Genomic DNA, 18541 nt, shown 5'->3' on the forward strand with positions numbered 1-18541 from the left:
GGTAAAAAGTGAGGATGTTTGCACAGTGTCGCCAATGATTGCATAGTGTTCAGCACCATTCACAACTCCTCAGGTACTGAAGCAGTCTGTGCTGAAATTCAACAAGATCTGGACAATATCCAGGCTTGGACTGATAAGTGGCAAGTAACATTCGGACCACACAAATGTCAGACAGTAACCATCATCGATAAGAGACACTCAAACCACCACCGCTTGCCATTCAACAGTGTTGCCATCACTGAATCCCCCACTGTCAACATCCTTGGGGTTACCATTGACCAGAAACTCAGCTGGACTCACCACATAAACACAGTGACTACAAGAGCATGTCAGAGACTAGAGATACTCCTCAAAGCCTGTCCATCACCTACAAGGCACAAGTCAGGAGTGTGATGGAAACACCCTACTTGCCTGGGTGTGTGCATCTCCAACAACACTCAAGAAGCGTGACACTATCCAGGACAAAGCATCCCGCTTGATTAGCACCATATCAACAAACATTCAAACCCACTACCACTGGCACGCTCAGTAGCAGCAGTGTGTACTATTTACAAGATACACTGCAGAAATTCACCAAAGATCCTCAGACAGCATCTTCCAAACCCACAACCACTTCCACCTAAAAGGACAAGGACTCAGGTACTTGGGAACACCACCACCTGCAAGTTCCTCCAAGCCACGCACCACTCTGACTTGGAAATATACCACCGTTCCTTCACAGTCGTTGGGTCAAAATCATGGAATTCCCTCCCTACCAGCATTGTGGGTCAACCTTCTTGGACCTGTTACATTGAACCTCGGATTAAGGATATGGAAGATAAATTATAGATACCTGAGCTAATTATAGAAGGCAGCTCACCACCACCTTCTCAAGGGCAAGTAAGGATGGGTTATCAATGCTGGCCAGCCAGTGATGCCCAAGTCCTACAAATGAATAAAAAGTGAGAAGTCATTTGTCTTATTGTGTCTGTGGCAGTTCTTTAAAAATACAATCACTGCTCTTTCCCCATAGCAAAGAAGTATTTCCATTTCAAATATTTGTGCATTTTCAGTTTTGTTTCCAAGCAAAAGGGCCACTAAACTGATAGTATCTACAGCCATCCTTTGTGTTTGGTGAGGCTGTGCAGGCTAAACTAAGCTACGTCAATGCAGAACATATGATTAGGAGCAGACTGCAAACACTGGCCAATGAATCAAGACAAGACTTAAGATTCCTTTTGATGATCGCCCTATTGAACAGTTGCATTGCTGACTATAGAACTTTTTTGCTCTTGTTCTCAGTGGGATCATCATCCATGGGAGCTGATGACATATTGTTACTTAGAAACCATCTGTTGATATTACTTTGAGCTCCTCAAGGAACAATGATATCTCATTTGCAAACGATGAATGCATTGTGACAACTGTCGGCAAATTTCAAATAAAAACGGAAAATTCTTGAAATGCTCAGCATGTCAGGCAGCACCTGTGGAGAGAAGATGGTTAGGATTAATATTTCAAATATTTAACCAGATCTCTGAGTGTTCAGAGCTTTCTTTGTTTTAATTTAATTTAATTTTTTCCAGCGTTGCTTTTTGTCTGGTTGTTACTAGTGATTTAATTGGATGCCATACACTGCATTTTCATTCTTTTCCGTCATTGTTCATCAGTTATCTGAATTGTTGATAATAAGAACATGAATTGCAGTTCATGAATACTGACATTTTGGTATATAGGTAAAGCTTTTTCTATAATTATGCTCATAATCTTAATGTGTTGACATGCTGAATTTTTCACCTTGTCACAGACACTGCACATTCAGACAGTTGAGTGCACCTCTGTTGTGGCAATTGATGGAATTCATTTCAGCAGGAAACAAAACAAATAGAGAAGAACAAGTAGGAAAGGGAAGCTCAGAAGACTGAAACAGGTAGAAGAGTTAGAGGATTATCAAAAAATCATGGAGCAGACTTGATGGGTTGAATGGAACAGAGATATAAATAGACTTTTGAATTCATGGAAAATGGGATCTGTAATCTCTTTACATCTATATTACCATCCAGGAAAGTGTGAAGTGCCATGACTATAACATTCCTCACGTAAGCTTGCCACAGGGCATTGCAAGGGGGGAGACTTGGAAGCCAAGAAGGTAGCAAAGGACTTGAGGGTCGGAGGGGGGGGGGGGGGGGTGTTTGTTTGGGAAGAGATGAAGCTTGAGAGGGTTGAAAGGTGAAGCAATCTTGGAAATGTTAAAAAGGACATTGGCAGAATGCCTGAGAAAACATAGAAGTGATCTCTGGCAGGAGGGAAGTTAGTCAACAGGTACTGTGGCACTGTTTTGGAGATCAGAACATAAAGATAAGGACTCTGGAGTCATATGTAACTTTGTTTTGTGAATGAGAATACAGCAGAAAGCTTTTTAATCTTTCCTAACTAGGTGAGCACATTTGTTTATATTTAAACTTGTGAAAAACCAGTTTCACAAACACTGAACAATTGCTCTGTAACCTGTAGTTTGCAAATGCTGACAATATTAATAATGCATGTAAAATTGAACAAAGCTACAAAAAATAGGCCAATGTTATAATAACCTTTTCTTTTACAAAATGAATAAATTACATCTGTAACCGATGAAGTATTATAATTACTTGCAAAGAATAGATAATGATGGCTAATAATTTGAAATCACTGAAACAAATGGAATCACTTCCCTTTTCTATCTGATACATTCCTGAATAACACATTGTTGGTAGGCAAAGTTCTAATCACGTTAGAATTCACAAAGAAACAGCAGCAGAACAGTGACGGGAAAAATTGTTTGAACAGTTTAAATGTAAAAATATTTCCGAGGTGGACAATCATACTTAGCAAATGATTGTCGATGATGATGACGATGCAAAAAGATTCAAGCTAATAAAATCAGTGTGTTGGAATCTTGGTGCTACAGTATTTAATATTGTTTTAAAAAACATTAGGACGAAATAACTTGGTCTAATGGAAATGATTTACTGGTGATTTAGTTGGTTTCCATATATTTCATTTCAATATTTTTTACTTTATTGGTCATTGGTTCAACTAGAAATAAGAAAATGAAGTTACAATTTCTGTATATTGGTATTTCTCTATATGACTGAAACGTTGTCATAATTAAACTGGGATTTTGTCTGAGAAGCATTTCGTATATTTATGGTAGAATTGAAATAATTTACTCTCATTTCAATAGAACAATGTGACAGTATCTCCAAATGCTTACATCTTATTATGATTTTCTTTTTTTTATTGCTACTCCCTTAGGCTTAATAGCTTCAAGTCATTAATTTTGATTTCTGCAGATAATGTTTTTACTGCATTCTCTGGTCTGTGTAAATCATCTATTTCTCAGTTGTTTTATCATACAGTTATATCATTTACATAAACCCAGTAACATTCCAATGTGCTTTTCTCAATGATGGAATATTACAAATATTGCTTGACTTGCCTCAAGTTTCCTGGCACTGACTGTAATTGCAGACTTTCTGTTGGTAATGGTCTGTATAATGCAATCAGTTGGCATTTTCAGTTTTGTGAGCATAAATTGTTTTCTTTATCATATTTTGTAAATATGTCACTTAATGCAGTGTTGAAAGGAAATGAGTCGTGAAATCTCACAAAATGTTCCACTCTCTGGCAGAATTAAAACGTAATACATTTGCAATATCAGAAATTGCCACCAAACAGTAATCATCACCTCTATTGTTTATTTTGTCCTCATTTTTTGTCATTTAATTTTTCTTTTGCACCTCCTCTATGGTAGCTATAAAAGGAGAATTGTGTTACATTTTATACCTGTCACCCCATTTATTTGTAATTTACCAGCACCAATCAGGCACAGTATCCAGCCTGTTGATTGCTATCCTGTCAGGTGGATAGCAATAATTTAGATACACTGTACAGACATTTCCTCATATTAAGTGAGAATGATTAATGCTGTGACATTCACATTCCTTTTTCACTGTGTTATTTAAACTTTTTAAAAAGCAAATTCAAAGAAAAAAAATTGCCATCTTATTAACTAGTCTAGTTTGGGGAAAATGGAAGGTTTGAATTACTTTTGAAACAAATTAATGCTGAGATGTATTGGAGTACATTTTGGAATAGAATGCGCTATGAAGGATATCAATTGTGCTTAACTTCTGAGATAAGAACTCTAGGTATAGCTAACTGGTAAAAATAAAATAATACCTGTCTCCATAAAATAGGACAGAAGTATCCTAAATGCTTTTTTAAAAAAGGTACTGGAGTTATAATTTGCTTGCCCAATCCAGGAAAGTAGCAAAAGCTGACCAATAATTTCAAAAACTCTGCACAAATCAAATTACCATGAATACCAGTCTTCACCATTTTAAAACAAGAGTTCAGGGACAGTATGTTTCTGTCAGTGTGAAGGGCAAGGCTGGTAGGTGTAGGGAATGTTGGATGACTAAAGTAACTGAGGCTCTGGTTAAGAAACAGAAGGAGGCACATATCAGGTATATTCGGCTGGGATCGAGTGAATCCCCTGAGGAGAATAAGGGCAGTAGGAATATACTTAAGAGGGAAATCAGGAGGGTAAAAAGGGGACATGAGATAGCTTTGGCAAATCAAGTTAAGAAAAATCCAAGAGATTATATAATTACATTAAGAGCAAAGAAAAAATTAGGGAGAGAATAGGGCCCTTTGAAGATCAACATGGCTGTCTATGTGTGGAACCACAGGAGATGGGTGAGCTACTAAACAAATATTTTGTATCAGTATTTACTGTTGAGAAGGACATGGAAGCTAGGGAACTTGGGGAAATAAATAGTGATTCTTGAAAAGAGTTCATATGATAGAAGAGGAGGTGCTGGAGTCCTTAAAATGTATAAAGGTAGATAAATCCCAAGGACCTGATCAGGTGTTTCCCACATCTTTGTGCGATGCGAGGGAAAAGATTGCTGGGCCCCTTGCTGAGATATTTGTATCATCGACAACCATGGGTGAGGTGCTGGAAGATTGGAGGTTGGCTAATGCGGTGCCATTATTTTAAGAAAGGCTGTAAGGAAAAGCCAGAGAACAATAGACTGATGAGCCTTAAGTCAGTGGTGGATAAGTTGTTGGAGGGAGTTCTGAGGAACAAAATTTACATGCATTTGGAAAGGCAAGGACTGACTAGGGATAGTCAACATGGGTCAGTGGTGGGAAATCATGTCTCACTAACTTGAGTTTTTTAAAGAGGCGACAAAGAAAATTGAAGGCAGAGTGGTAGATGTTGACTATATGGACTTCAGTAAAGTGTTGAACAAGATTCCGCATGGTAGGCTTGTTAGTAAGTTTAGGTCACATGGGATCCAGGGAGAGCTAGCAAATTGGCTACAAAATTGGCTTGAAGGTGGGAGACAGAAGGTGGTCTCAGACTGGAGACCTATGACCAGCAGTGTGCTGCAACGATCGGTGCAGGTCCACTGCTTTTCATCATTTATATTAATTATTTGTATATGAATGTAAGAGGTATGGTTAGTAAGTTTGTAGATGACATCAAATCAGTGTGTAGTGGACATGATCTCAGAGTACAATGGGACTTTGATCAGATGGGCCAATGGGACAAGGAGTGGCAGACGTTTAATTTGGATAAATGTGGGCTGTTGCATTTTGGCAAGGCCAACCAGGGCAGGGCATACACGGTTAATGGTAGAGCCCTGGGGAATATTGCTAAACAAAGAGATCTAGGCCTACAGGTGCACAGTGCCTTGAAAGTGATGTCAAAGGTAGACAGGGTGGTGAAGAAGACGTTTAGCAAGGTTGCCTTCATTGATCAGAACATTGAGTATAGGAGTTGGGATGTCATGTTGCAGCTGTACAGGACATTGGTGAGGCCACTTTTAGAGTTTTGCATACAATTCTGGTCACCCTTCTATAGGAGAGATGTTGTTAAACGTGAGATGGTGCAGAAAGAATTTGCAAGCATGTTGCTGGTACTGGAGGGTTTGAGTTATAGGGAGAGGCTGGGGCTTTTCTCCCTGGAATGTCAGAGGCTAAGAGGAGACTTCATCGAAGTTTATATAATCATGAGGGACATGAATAGGGTGAATAGTCAATGTCTTTTCCCCAGTGTAGGGGAATCCAAAATTAGGGGGCACAGGTTGAAGGTGAGAAGGGAAAGATTTAAAAGGGACCTAAGGGGCAACTTTTTCATGCAGAGGGTGGTGCATGCATGGAATGAGCTGAAGAGGAAGTGCTGGTACAATTACAATGTTTAAAAGGCATCTGGATGGGTAATGAATAGAAAAGGTTTAAAGGGATATTGGCTAAATGCTGGCAAATGGGACAAGGTCAGATTGGGAAGTCTGTTTCTGGACTGTATGATTCTATGACTCTAAATGATTACTTTGAAACTACTGTGGGAAATGCTCTTCTTTCAAATGAAGCTGCAATTCTGTCCAACATTTGTTCATTGATATAGACAGAAACAAAAGCAAGTATGCAAAGGTTGATAAGGTGTATAATTGTGATTTTGCAAGACTCCACTGGCAAAAAGACATCTACTAGTGCAGTTTGAAAGTCGAGTTTTAGACATTACATAGCATGCTTAATTTTCTGATCCATGATTTTGGTTGAAGTAAAGGTCTAGCACTCCTGCCAAGATAAACCCCATTTCCATTGGTAAATTATTGAAATTGAGACCCATAATGAATTGTTCTAGTTCAATTAAGACAAAACTCTCTACATGCACATTAGTCATTGCGCAGCAGAGGAATTAATTTGGATTATTTTGAAGTGTCCCCTAAATTCCAGATATTTATTGAATTCAATGGTGTGTGTGTGTGTGTGTGTGTGTGTGTGTGTGTGTGTGTGAAATTAATTTGGACTGACTTGTTCTTGATACTGAGCTATATAGTCTAAAATCTGGCACTATTTCCATTCTTCTGAATTCAAACTTTATTGTGGTTCCAGGCCAGGCACTTTTAAAATATTTTAAGAAGGTAGCCTAGACTCTAACTTTTTCTTATTTATAGGCAGATGAGAAGTGGGTGTGCCAGGTGTGACGTAGCTAGTCAAACCACTCAGCTTTAAGCAAAACAGAGTTTATTTAAACACTACAGTTGAAACATAAACAAAGGAAAGCGGAATTTAGATCAAAACTTAACTGTTGGAAAACGTAACCAACCCGATGCAGCAACTATTACTAATTAACTGTTCCAATACAGTAACATATCATAACCATACCACTGGGCAAAAAAGCATAAATGCAAACACAGATTCGTATGGCTGAAGGGAACAACATGCAGAGAGATATTTCAGAGAAATCCTTTACTGAAGCTTGCAACACTTCTGGATTCCAACATCTTGTGACTGCTACAGCCAAAACCAAAACTAGAAAAAATCTGAACTGGGGGAACTGGCCAATCCCCTTCCATGATTAAAGTCCCTGGATGCTTCGGCATCTCTGCCTTTACGATTTCTTTTAAAAAAAAGGACAAAATAACCTTTTAAAAGTGACAGCATCATCACACAATAGAGGCATAAACCAATGTAGATTGTAGGAAAGCGAAATCAATGCTCTGTACAACTTTCGTGGCTTAACTACCTGAGCAGAAGCAGAAAAACAATTGTATCTTAGAACTACACGCATTCTGTTATTTCAAAGATTTATACACTTAGTTTGCCATTTGTCTAGGACTAACAAACCTTTGCTCACATATATGACAAACCTCAGAGACTGCATTCATTTGGTCATGAATCTTTTCTTGTTTCTACAGTTCCCAAATGTTTACTGAAAATGCTGCATTCATCATGTGCACCGTGCTGTTAAATCTTTTGCTCCCTTCAATGGAACATTTGCAGGAAAAAAAAGTCTTAAAGATGTGTAGCAGCCACTTGAGAGTTGTATATTCAATATTCTGATTTTCTACCAAACAGCTTTCAAAACTGCTCTTTTTCCATGTGTGAAGAGTCTTATCTGATCATTGCAAGGAGTGGGTGATGGACTTCAGTGCAGTTCTTTGATGCTCAATTCAGAATACCTTGAACATGGTTTATTTCGGAGCCAGACTATTGGATATGTATGGCGGCACAAACATGCATTTCATGTGAGTGTTGATGTGGCTTCAGAGCCAGCAGATCAAAAGCAAACTTGATTTTCTCATTTCAGCAGTTACAAAACTGCTGTGAGCAGTGTAGACTATTCCATATTGCCTTCATAGACCTCGGCAAGGCCTTCAACAGCAATAGAGATGGAGTCCTAGACTCTTGCCATCATTTTTTCTTTCCATCAGGATATGTGTATTTATGTTAGATTCAGTCAAGTATGTCATCAAAGGCTTTTAACGTCAGCAATAGAGTTCAGCAGGACTGGTGCTCTCTCTTGGCATATTTTTCTGTACACTGCTATTGTATGCCTTCTGCAACTGAAACAAAGGTGTGTAGCTGCAGGCCGGAGCTGATGCCAAGTTTTTCAACTTGTAAAAGTTTAGGCTAACAACAAAGTCTTTACTGACTTGACAACCTGTACTGAAGCTGACTGACAGCAGCTTATAGCCCTGATCATCAGCATCTGAAAGACCAAAGTTATGGGGCTAGGATGTATAGATTCTACCTTCCATCAATGTTGATACCCTCCCTCTGAAGGATCGACAATTACCAGCAATTTGTCCCTTGAAGCAAAACAACCAAAATTTCTAAGCACTGTGTTTATTAGGCTTATGTTCTCTGCACCCTCCTTAGAGCAGCGAGGCTTGGACAACTTCTGTCAGCCAAGAAAAGCAGCGGAACAACGTCCAACTCTACTGCCTGTCCTGAATTTTATGATCTCCTGGCAAAAGAGAGCTTTGACAAAGGGTCAGTTAGACTCGAAATGTCAGCTCTTTTCTCTCCTTACAGATGTTGCCAGACCTGCTAAGATTTTCCAGCATTTTCTCTTTTGGTGGCAAAAGAGAGTGCTGGGCATGGAAGGCCACCAGTGTGCAGGGATCCATGGCATTTCTGCGCAGGTATTAGCTAGGCCATGTGAGCCAAATTGATGGTGGTCACATCCCCAAAGACATTCTGTATGGCGGGCTTTACCCAGCTCACCCCCAACTGTTTTACAAGGATGTCTGCAAGCTAGACCTCAAATTGTCTGGGTCGGGAATGCCTGAAAGCAAAGGACAAAAAATAAAAGACCTGATGCTAGAAATTGAGAACCCGTTGGAAGGAGGAAATTTCAGTTACCTTGGGTCAATGCAATTCACCTGTACTGACTATGGAAGGGATTGGCACTCTTGAATTGGCCCAAGCAGCCACAACAAACCAAGTTCAAAGCAAAGTGATAGATTCAACCCTAGATAGAGATCATCTCCCAAGATAGCTGGATGCAACTGCAAATGATATCCAGATTGTTCTCCTTTTTCCAGATGGGAATCCTATTCTTTTTATCATGAATACTTGTCAATAATGATTTAACATTCCAAGAAAAAAGACATTTAGAATATTAGAAGTAGTTGTAAAGTCTAGGTAATCTATCTATTTATCATAAAATGAAATGAGCTTTTAAATTTGAATGTTGTTACTTGTCATCATTCATTACTCTTAGTAGCTGAGTCTCGTGTCAAATTCAATAGAGCACATGGTCCAGTACCATCATTCTATCTAGAGGCCCTGAAATGCTGCAGAAGCCAAATCCTTTCTTGTTTCAATGTGTCCTGCTAAATGCAGGAGCCACAGGAAGTGGCTTTATGATTCAGTGTTTTATGATTTTTGTGCTGTATGTGATGACCTTTGCAGAGCTCAGGACCTTTGAATCTCCAACTGAACTTCATCAGTAAGGGGATGAACAATAAGTCTGAATGGCTGACTGTGTATAACACACACACTGGCATCAAAATGTACAGCAGCCTGAAGCTCTTATTTCACAATTTGTTTTGTTTCGAATAGACATTTTTAAACAAAACCTGTAGGGTCACATTTGTAAATATATTCTGATTTTCTTCTATTGTTATTACATAAGCTCTGACTAAATTACAAATGTTTCATTCATTTCTGCCTTTCTGTACTGTCCTGGCTTTTTCCAGCTGCAGCTCTGGGATTTCTCTCATCCTCCTTGCAACCAGTTCCATCTTTAAGTTTCCAACTTTATCTTAAGCAGCACACCTCGGAGTACTCTACTCCAATGTGTGGCTGTAGTGTCCTGAAGTAATTGTGTTTCCTCGGACTTGTTGCCCTGTGATGAGTGACTTTTGCTCGTCGCATGAGTAGCACCACTGAGCTGAAGTGGCTCTTAGGCTAACCTTGGAGGAGACTGGGAAATTCCTGATGAAGGGCTTTTGCCCGAAACGTTGATTTTCCTGCTCCTCGGATGCTGCCTGAACTGCTGTGCTTTTCCAGCACCACTCTAATCTAGAATCTGGTTTCCAGCATCTGCAGTCCTTGTTTTTACCCTGGGAAATTTGCATGACTATTGAGTTCCAATGAGCACAATAGCCCAAATGCTCATTGTGAACACAAATGCGGATGGTTGCCAATGATTATGGGGCAGCACAATGGCTCAGTGGTTAGCATTACTGCCTTACAGCACCAGGGATCTGTCTGTGTGGAGTTTGCACATTCTTCCCATGTTAACATGAGTTTCCTCCAGGTGCTCCAGTTTCCTCCCACAGTCCAAAGATGTGTCCGTTATGTGGATTGGCCATGCTAAATTGCCCATAGTGTTCAGGGTTGTGCAGGCTAGGTGGATTAATCATGGGAAATGCAGGATTGCGGGAATAGAGTGGAGGGTGGATCTGGGCGGGATGGTCTTTGGAGAGTCAGTGTGGACTCGATGGGCAGAATGGCCTGCTTACACACTGTAGGGATTCTATAATCATCATATAACAGTTCTGCAATGCACACTTACGACCATATTACATGTAGCATGAGCAGGTAAGGTGCATAAAATATTCCCGTAATGATTTACATATAAATATCTTTATTGAATAAATCTGTAAGATACTTACACGATGATGCAACTGTTTCTAAATGTCATTTTCCCTCCTGTTTCCTGTTGATTACAATTCTAAGATTAGAGCACATCATCAACAAAAGCAGGAATAGGTGAAAATCTAAATCATGCTCTTTTCCTCTTTTTCTGTGCAGTTTTATGTATGGTGACCTGACAGATAAGAAGACCATTGAGAAGGTCAGACAGACGTTTGACAACTATGAATCAAACTGCTTTGAAGTTCTTCTGTATAAAAAGAACAGTAAGTAATTGCAATACAATTAAAAATTCAAATAATTTGTGATTTTCCTTGGAATAAATTGAAAGTATTAGCGTTTAAAATATTTTTTAAAGTAGTTCCTTTTTTTGCATTCTCTAGTTACTGAATTGTGCATTTTCTAATGTATCAGTTGCTTTAGACTATATTTGTTATTGTGACATTGCAATCAGAATGGCTGTTTTTAATTTATTAAAAGCCATTTGTTTCTTGCTGAGATTTAATTCCAATCCAATCTGCATTTTCATGGATCCGTTTGAATAAGTGAGATACCCTCATCATTCCTTTAGCAGCGTTTCATAAATGACTTATTGCATAAACTCTGCTGAGCAAATCCCCAGCAAGTCTTTTGGTTCATCTATGTTTTCCCATCTAGGTGCCTACCATTGCCAAGGAAGACCCTGCACCTAACCACCCTCAGTTTCATTAAAATGTAGAATATGCATTAGTTGAAGATGTATAAATACTATTGAATGTAGTGTATTCTGTTAAAAAGACCCTCTTTAAAAAAAAAACTTCATCATTTATAAAGTGGATGAGATACCAAAGTTTGAACCACATCATCTTGGCTTTGTGTTTGTATGCTTGACGTTAATTTTACTATTTGGTTGTTCAGCCTGTTTGTTTTACTGCAGTACCATAAATGGCTCTCCTTATGGATAATTTCAGAAATATTTTTGAATGGTCCGTCATGAAAATGCTTTTAAAATCAGAAGTATATAATGGCTTTGTATCTTTAAAAAGTAACATTTTAGTTAAAGAGCAATGATCAAAATATGAGCGAGATATTTTGATCTGTATCACAATGTGGAAAATGCATCCATAACACTGCATCCCATAGATATGGAATGCAGACTCTGCAACATCGTTGTTAACAATCTTATCTGTAAAATGCACTAGCACGATACAACAAATAATATTGCCATTGTAAGCGCTAGTCTGTCTTGTTTTGAAGTTGAGTAATGTATTGGATGGTAACAATGCCTGTTCTATTTTAGACTTGCAGTGATATTCTTAAACCTGCTGTATTTATTCTTAGTAAGTTATTTGGGTCAGATTATATCTATGTTGAAGATTTATTATAAAACCTCCTTCAATAGTCTTTTATGATTTTTTTGTCAAAGTACACAAAATGTAACTCATCAGTACAGTAAGATACAAAACACAATGACACACATGCAAGATAATGAAATACAATGATAATTAGGAACTCTATTATCAGTGATCTTATGATAATGTCAGAACAAGTTGTAACCACTTCCTGAGTATGTTGGGTCTCACAAATGTCTGTTCCCCCTTACCTTTTCTAGTTAAACATTATGTTTGATAAAGCCTGTTAATATTTACTTAGCTGAGTGCAAACCTGATTGTACTGTAACACAACCTAAACTTTATCATAATAAAACCCGAAAGAATTGTGAATGCTGTAAATCAGAAACAAAAAACAGAAATTGCTGGAAAATCTCAGCAGGACTGGCAGCATCTGTGGAGAGAAAGCAGAGTTAATGTTTCGGGTCAAGTGGCCCTTCCTCAGATGAATAAAATCTTTTGGGCATTTTGATTACTCATTCAAAGCTATCTCATTAATCCATGGGCATCACATCACTCCATGTCCTTCATACATGTTCTCAATAAAACATCCAGTATCATATTCTCTTTTCCAGACATATGAACAATTTTCAAACTGTATGATTGGAGAATTAAACTCCACCTAACTAATTGTAATTTCTTCTCCCAATATTTGTCTCGGAAAATCGAAGGATTGTGTGTCAATACAGTTTACTCCGTGTTTTGATTTTACATCAGCAGCAATGATATAGAACTATCACAATGCTCAATGTCTTCTTTTCCACTATAGGATATTATGGCTAATATGTGGTCAGTTTCTTTGTAAAATAACTGATAGGTCCTTTGATCCCAGTCCCACCTACTTGCATTAAAACAGTTCCCAAACTAATCTCACAGGCATCAATGATAGTTTGAGTGTCTTATGATAAATTGGTGCTGTAAAACTGGTGTGGTTATCAGCATGGCTTTCATATTGTCAAAGTCACTTTGATGCTCTTGTGTCTATTCAAATTTTCTGCCTTCAAGAAATTTGTTAAAGGTTCAATGACAGTGTTGAGGTTCACGACAAATAGTCAGCAAAATGTACAATTTCATGTTTTCTTCAAGGGAAAATCCAAAATAGCCCATACCTTCACTTCTCTGGGTGCCATTTAGGTTTGTCCCACACTGTGGCCTAAATATGTCACCTGCACATTGGCAAATTCCCAGTCTGATTTATAACCAAATTGGCTTTTTGTGGTTGATCATTTAAATAGTGTATATGTTCTTCGTAAATTGGTTAAAACAATCAAGTTGTCAATGTAAACAACACAATTACGACAACGTATTTTCATTCGTTAATCATTAAAATGTTGATGGTGCATTTTCATTCCAAACAACATGACTTTGAATCGTTAAAGTCCGTCTGGTATTATAAAAGCCCATATTTATTTGGCTTTGTCAGTAACCAGAACTGGCCAAAATTTCTTTAGAAAGTCAATTTTATGACAAATCATGCCTGTCCAATTCATTGTAGTCTTCCAGTGTTGAAATAGAGTAGGAGTCTGCTTTTATTACCATGTTGACTTTATGATAATACAATCTGTGTGACCTATCTAGTTTCAGCACCATCATGATAGGTGAGCTCATGTTACCATTACTCAGTTCATTAATGTCATTGTCCATCATTAGCTTAATGTCTTCCCTCACTAGAACTGATCTCTCTGGACTGAGTCTGAAGGGAGGTTGGTTTTTAGGTAACATCATGTTCATCCTGACTTATTCTCATAATTGACATATCTTCCAGTGATAGCCATTTTAAGTCACTTTAATAGCTTTCTAGAAGATAATACCTGATGTTTTCTAACTTTTAAAGTACCTTCATGTTTTTCAATTGATTGTTGGATGGGCAAATTTGAATTTTCAATTTCTGATTCATTTCCAGATAGCTCTGATTTTCAGTTTCATTCCCTACTTCTTTCATGACTACGTGTTCATGTTCCATGAATATTATCCCTTTATAATGCCTTTTCAACATATTAACTTGACACACTTGCTGATTGATTCTTTCTCCTGTCTGGAGTACTCACCACATAATTCACAACATTGAGGCTAGAAGACCTGTTGGCAAAATGCCACACAGGAGGCTGCTAAATAAGGTCAGAGCCCATGGCGTGAGGGACAAAGGACAAGGTACTGGGATGAATAGAGGATTGGCTGACTGGCAAAGGCAGAGAGTGGGTATAAAGGGGTCTTTTTCAGGAAGGTAGCCAGTGACTAGTGGAGTTTCGCAGGGGCCAGTGTTGGTCTATAACTACTCATGTTATACATTAATAATCTGGATGAAGGAGCTGAGAGCATTGTTGCTCAGATTGAGATGACACAAAGATGGGTGGGGTGGCGGGGGGTGGAGGTAGTGTTGAGAAAGTGGGGATACTGCAAAAGGACTTGGATAGGCTAGGAGAGTGGGCAAAGAAGTCACAGATGGAATACAATTTGGAAAATTGAGGTTTTGCAGTTTGATAGGAGGAATAGAGATGTAGACTGTTTTCTAAATAGGTAAACGGTTCAGAAATCTGAAGTGCAACAAGACTAAGGAGTCCTAGTTCAGGATTCTCCAAAGTTAACATACAGGTTCAATTGGCAGTAAGGAAGGCAAATGCAGTGTTAGCAAAGACTAGAATACAAGAGCAGACATGTACTGAGGCTGTACAAAACTTTGGTCAGACCGCATTTGGAATATTGTGAGCACTTTGGGCCCAATATCTAATGAAGGAGGGTGCCCGGAGGAAGTTCACAAGAATAATGGCAAGAATTCAGGGATTGTCATATGGGGAGCGTTTGAGGACTTATGGTCTATACTCCAAGGAGGTTAGAAGGATGTGGGGGGGGGGGGGGTGTCTCATTGAAACTTATAGAATATTGAGGGGCCTGGATAGAGTGGTCTTGGAGAGATGTTTTAAGCAGTAGGAGAGACTAGGACCCGAGGACACAAGCTTCAGAGTGAAAGAGTGACTCTTTAGAACTGAGTTGAGGATGAATTTCTTTAGCCAGAAGGTTGTGAATCTATGGAAATCATTGCCACAGAATCCCTGGGAGGTCAAGTCATTGTATGTAAGACAGAGATAGCTATGTTCTTGTTTTAATAAAAACTGGATAGAACTGCAGGTGCTGGAAATCAGAAACAAAAACAGAAATTGTTGGAAAAACTCAGCAGATCTGACAGCATCTATGGAGACAAAGCAGAGTTAATGTTTCGGGTCCAGTGACCTTTCTTCAGAACTGTTCTAAAATTGAGAAACAGTTCTTCAGGCAAAATACAGTAGAAATTTAGAACTCTTGTTCCACAAATGATATTTGATGCTAGATTAATTGTAATACTAAATTTGGTGTTGATAGATTGTTATTCATCAAAGGTGGGATATGGGACAAAGAGTGATATAGGTTGCAGATTAGCCTTGAGGAGTTGATTGGCTTTTACCTGTTCTTGTGTTTGTGTCTCCTTTTAGGTATGTTTTAGTACTGGCCTAAAACAGCTTGCGCATGTAGTCAGTACTTTATTCCAGTTGTTGAGTACACATTGGTGGAGATTGATCTGTGAAAACTCTACCTAGTCGTATCAGATCTGAACCAATGAACTTTATAGAATCGCTAGAAGCCATGTAATTATGTGTGCAAAAAAAAAATTGATCTTTTGCTATCTTTTGCAGCTTAAGTGCTCCTCTTGGCTGCATAAAAATGCCACAAGTATCTGGTGGCTCACTCATCCCTTTCCACGAACCAACTTGTGGACTGCCACAGCACCATGCTGTTCCGCAGTGCCCCACTCCCTCAATGACAATCTGCTTCAGGACACCTGATTGATACTGGAAGCTGCTGGTCTCATTCGGATGAGACCTGAGTCAAATGGAACTGTAAGAAATCAGCTGATTTATTTGTTGGGACACACATCCAATCTCTCCGGAAGAATCTTCTGAGGTTAAAAACAAACTGCCTTAATTGCCAAAACCCTCAGATAATTGATAATTATAAGAGAAACAGAAATAGAAACAAAAATTGTCTTTCACCTTTTCCATTTCTAGTCATGTAGCTCCAAACACTTGATTCTGGCTTGATTGATGAGAGAGCAGATGCAGACTTCATTGCTTCCGGTGCTAAAGCTACTCCATGGCTTGCTCAGTGTGGGTACTCTTCCATCGAGCCAGATGGTTCTGTTTCAAACCAGTGAGCTTGAACCAAGGAATTGTCCAACCACTGTGCTAATGTTGTGGAAATAATGGAGCTTTTCCTAAATTCGACAAAATGTATGGGAGGACCAGATGAGGAGCTTTGCAGGCAGTGAGAATCTCGATAAGATGTAAGATTTGAAACATTTGAGTGACTATTTATGAAGTTGAGAACTGAGCGAATTGAGAAATGGTCTCTGAATTTCAGTGGACCTTGACAAGTGCAGTGTTGGTGTAAGTCTACCTGCAACACAGCAGAAATTGGGCCAGAAACCAGGTAACAAATTGCAGTACCTGCTTCAAGTTCATGGCAGGGCCTTTTTGGGGTGAAACTTCCATTGATACCAAAATAGCCTCTGAAGTTGGAATGGTGTGGACATTGCCAGGCTGGCTCACATGAGAAGCAAGAATTACCACACAATCTGCCATGCAAGTAGGACTTGTGTGGGGTCTTTCAAGCCTTTGTCTCAGCCTGGACTCCGCTCCCCCCAACAAAAAATATTGTAGCACCTGTGGAGCACAATTGCCTCACTTTAGAATAAAGTTGATGAGCAAATCAGAACCTAGCCTTCCACTGGTGTTCTGGGTATAAAATATACATCTACCCAGTGTGAGGTTACATACCTTTTGCTCTGTAGGTTGCATGTGATATGGTGGTACAGCCACTTTCCAATTTTCTGCTAATTAAGAACACCTTTCCAAATTCACATATTCTAGTGAGTGCATCATACACTGATAGAAGATCTCTGGATTTTCGAGCCCTTGTTTGTCAAAGTGTGAAATGCTTTCTTCTGCAATTAATATGTCCAAGTGGCATTGTGTTACAATTCACTCAGAAAGTCAATGTGACTAAGGCAACATGAACTTTTACATGCATATCGTAGTTTGGCAGCAGCAATAGTGATGGTAGGGACTCCAACAGCTTTCCCATTACAGAAATCTCTCTTGCTGTCAGTGCCTGCCAGTGGTTGGAAGGACTTGTAAATTGATACTCAACGTGTTTGGTTAAGGTATGAACACACCTTTCTGAACTATCAAGTCCTGGGGTGGGACTTAAATCTAGAGTTTTCTGGCCAGGAAGCAGGGATACTATTAATTATACACAAGACCTCTTTAGAAGTAGACCACATAAGTGCACATATTTAATTAATTACCGTGACTCAAAAATACCTTGGGGTGCTATCATGAGCAGATCAGGAAGTTGCTATGACTGCATCAGGAATAAAGAGAGAAACAAGGGACTCAAAATGCAGTGCAAACATTTAATAATCATCTGAAATTACACTACTTTAAATAATTTCTGCACCACGTTTAAAAGTTTACATTGTTACATTTGAGAGCTGTACACTTTGAAAAGAAAATGGACAGACTAAACCACAGTTAATGTACCTCTAGCATTTTCTCTTCCTTGCACCACATCATTAACTCTTATTGCCCAGTATTCTATTTTTGCTGTTTGTGATGTTGTCCACAGGAGTAGAAACAGCTTCCATCAGTGTGCTGAGGTCATTCTGTTCTGTACCATTTCCTCTTTTTTGGACCCGACAATCACTCTATGCTTTCAGACTGCCTGACTCTCTGGCATCAAGTTGTGGCTTATTTATAACTTTCTCCAGTTTCATATCAGGCAAACTGAGACCACTGGTCACAGCTCCAATTATGAATGCTGTTTCCACCTAGTGAAACCTTCTTTTGACCTCTCCTTTCCCTTCAAAGCCTGATCCCTTCGGCTTCAATTCCTGGCACTGGCCACTCACACTACAGGAGAACATGTAAAATCTTTGCAACCTGCACCATGCAATACCCAGTCCGATTGTCCATTACTGTCTTTGGTGGCCTGCACTATTTATCTAGCAGATTAAATTTGAACTCCCCCACTCCATGTTTGATTCACTGCAGAGTATTAGCCCACCCTGTACCTGCAATTTCCAATAACCTGATGTTTCCTGAAGCTTTTGATTCTGTGGTTTTGACCTTTGTGTTGTCCCTGTCATTGGCTCACGACATGTAACAATGTAAACTTTTAAATGTTGACAATGGTGCAGAAAAACAGAAAATTATTAA

General features: G+C 39.0%; 1 protein-coding gene across 2 annotated transcripts in view; it reads left to right on the plus strand.

Annotated features, from left to right (window-relative positions):
• The window catches only part of kcnh5b (potassium voltage-gated channel, subfamily H (eag-related), member 5b), a 317576-nt gene that overhangs the window by 61517 nt on the left and 237518 nt on the right, over positions 1-18541 (plus strand). For both annotated transcript variants that reach the window (XM_043697222.1, XM_043697223.1), the window contains exon 3: positions 11083-11189. In XM_043697222.1, coding sequence (XP_043553157.1) covers positions 11083-11189 — 107 coding nt within the window. The remainder of the gene's footprint in view (positions 1-11082; positions 11190-18541) is intronic.

The sequence above is a fragment of the Chiloscyllium plagiosum genome, chromosome 10, assembly GCF_004010195.1.
Source record: "Chiloscyllium plagiosum isolate BGI_BamShark_2017 chromosome 10, ASM401019v2, whole genome shotgun sequence".
In the NCBI taxonomy this organism is placed as follows: domain Eukaryota; kingdom Metazoa; phylum Chordata; class Chondrichthyes; order Orectolobiformes; family Hemiscylliidae; genus Chiloscyllium; species Chiloscyllium plagiosum.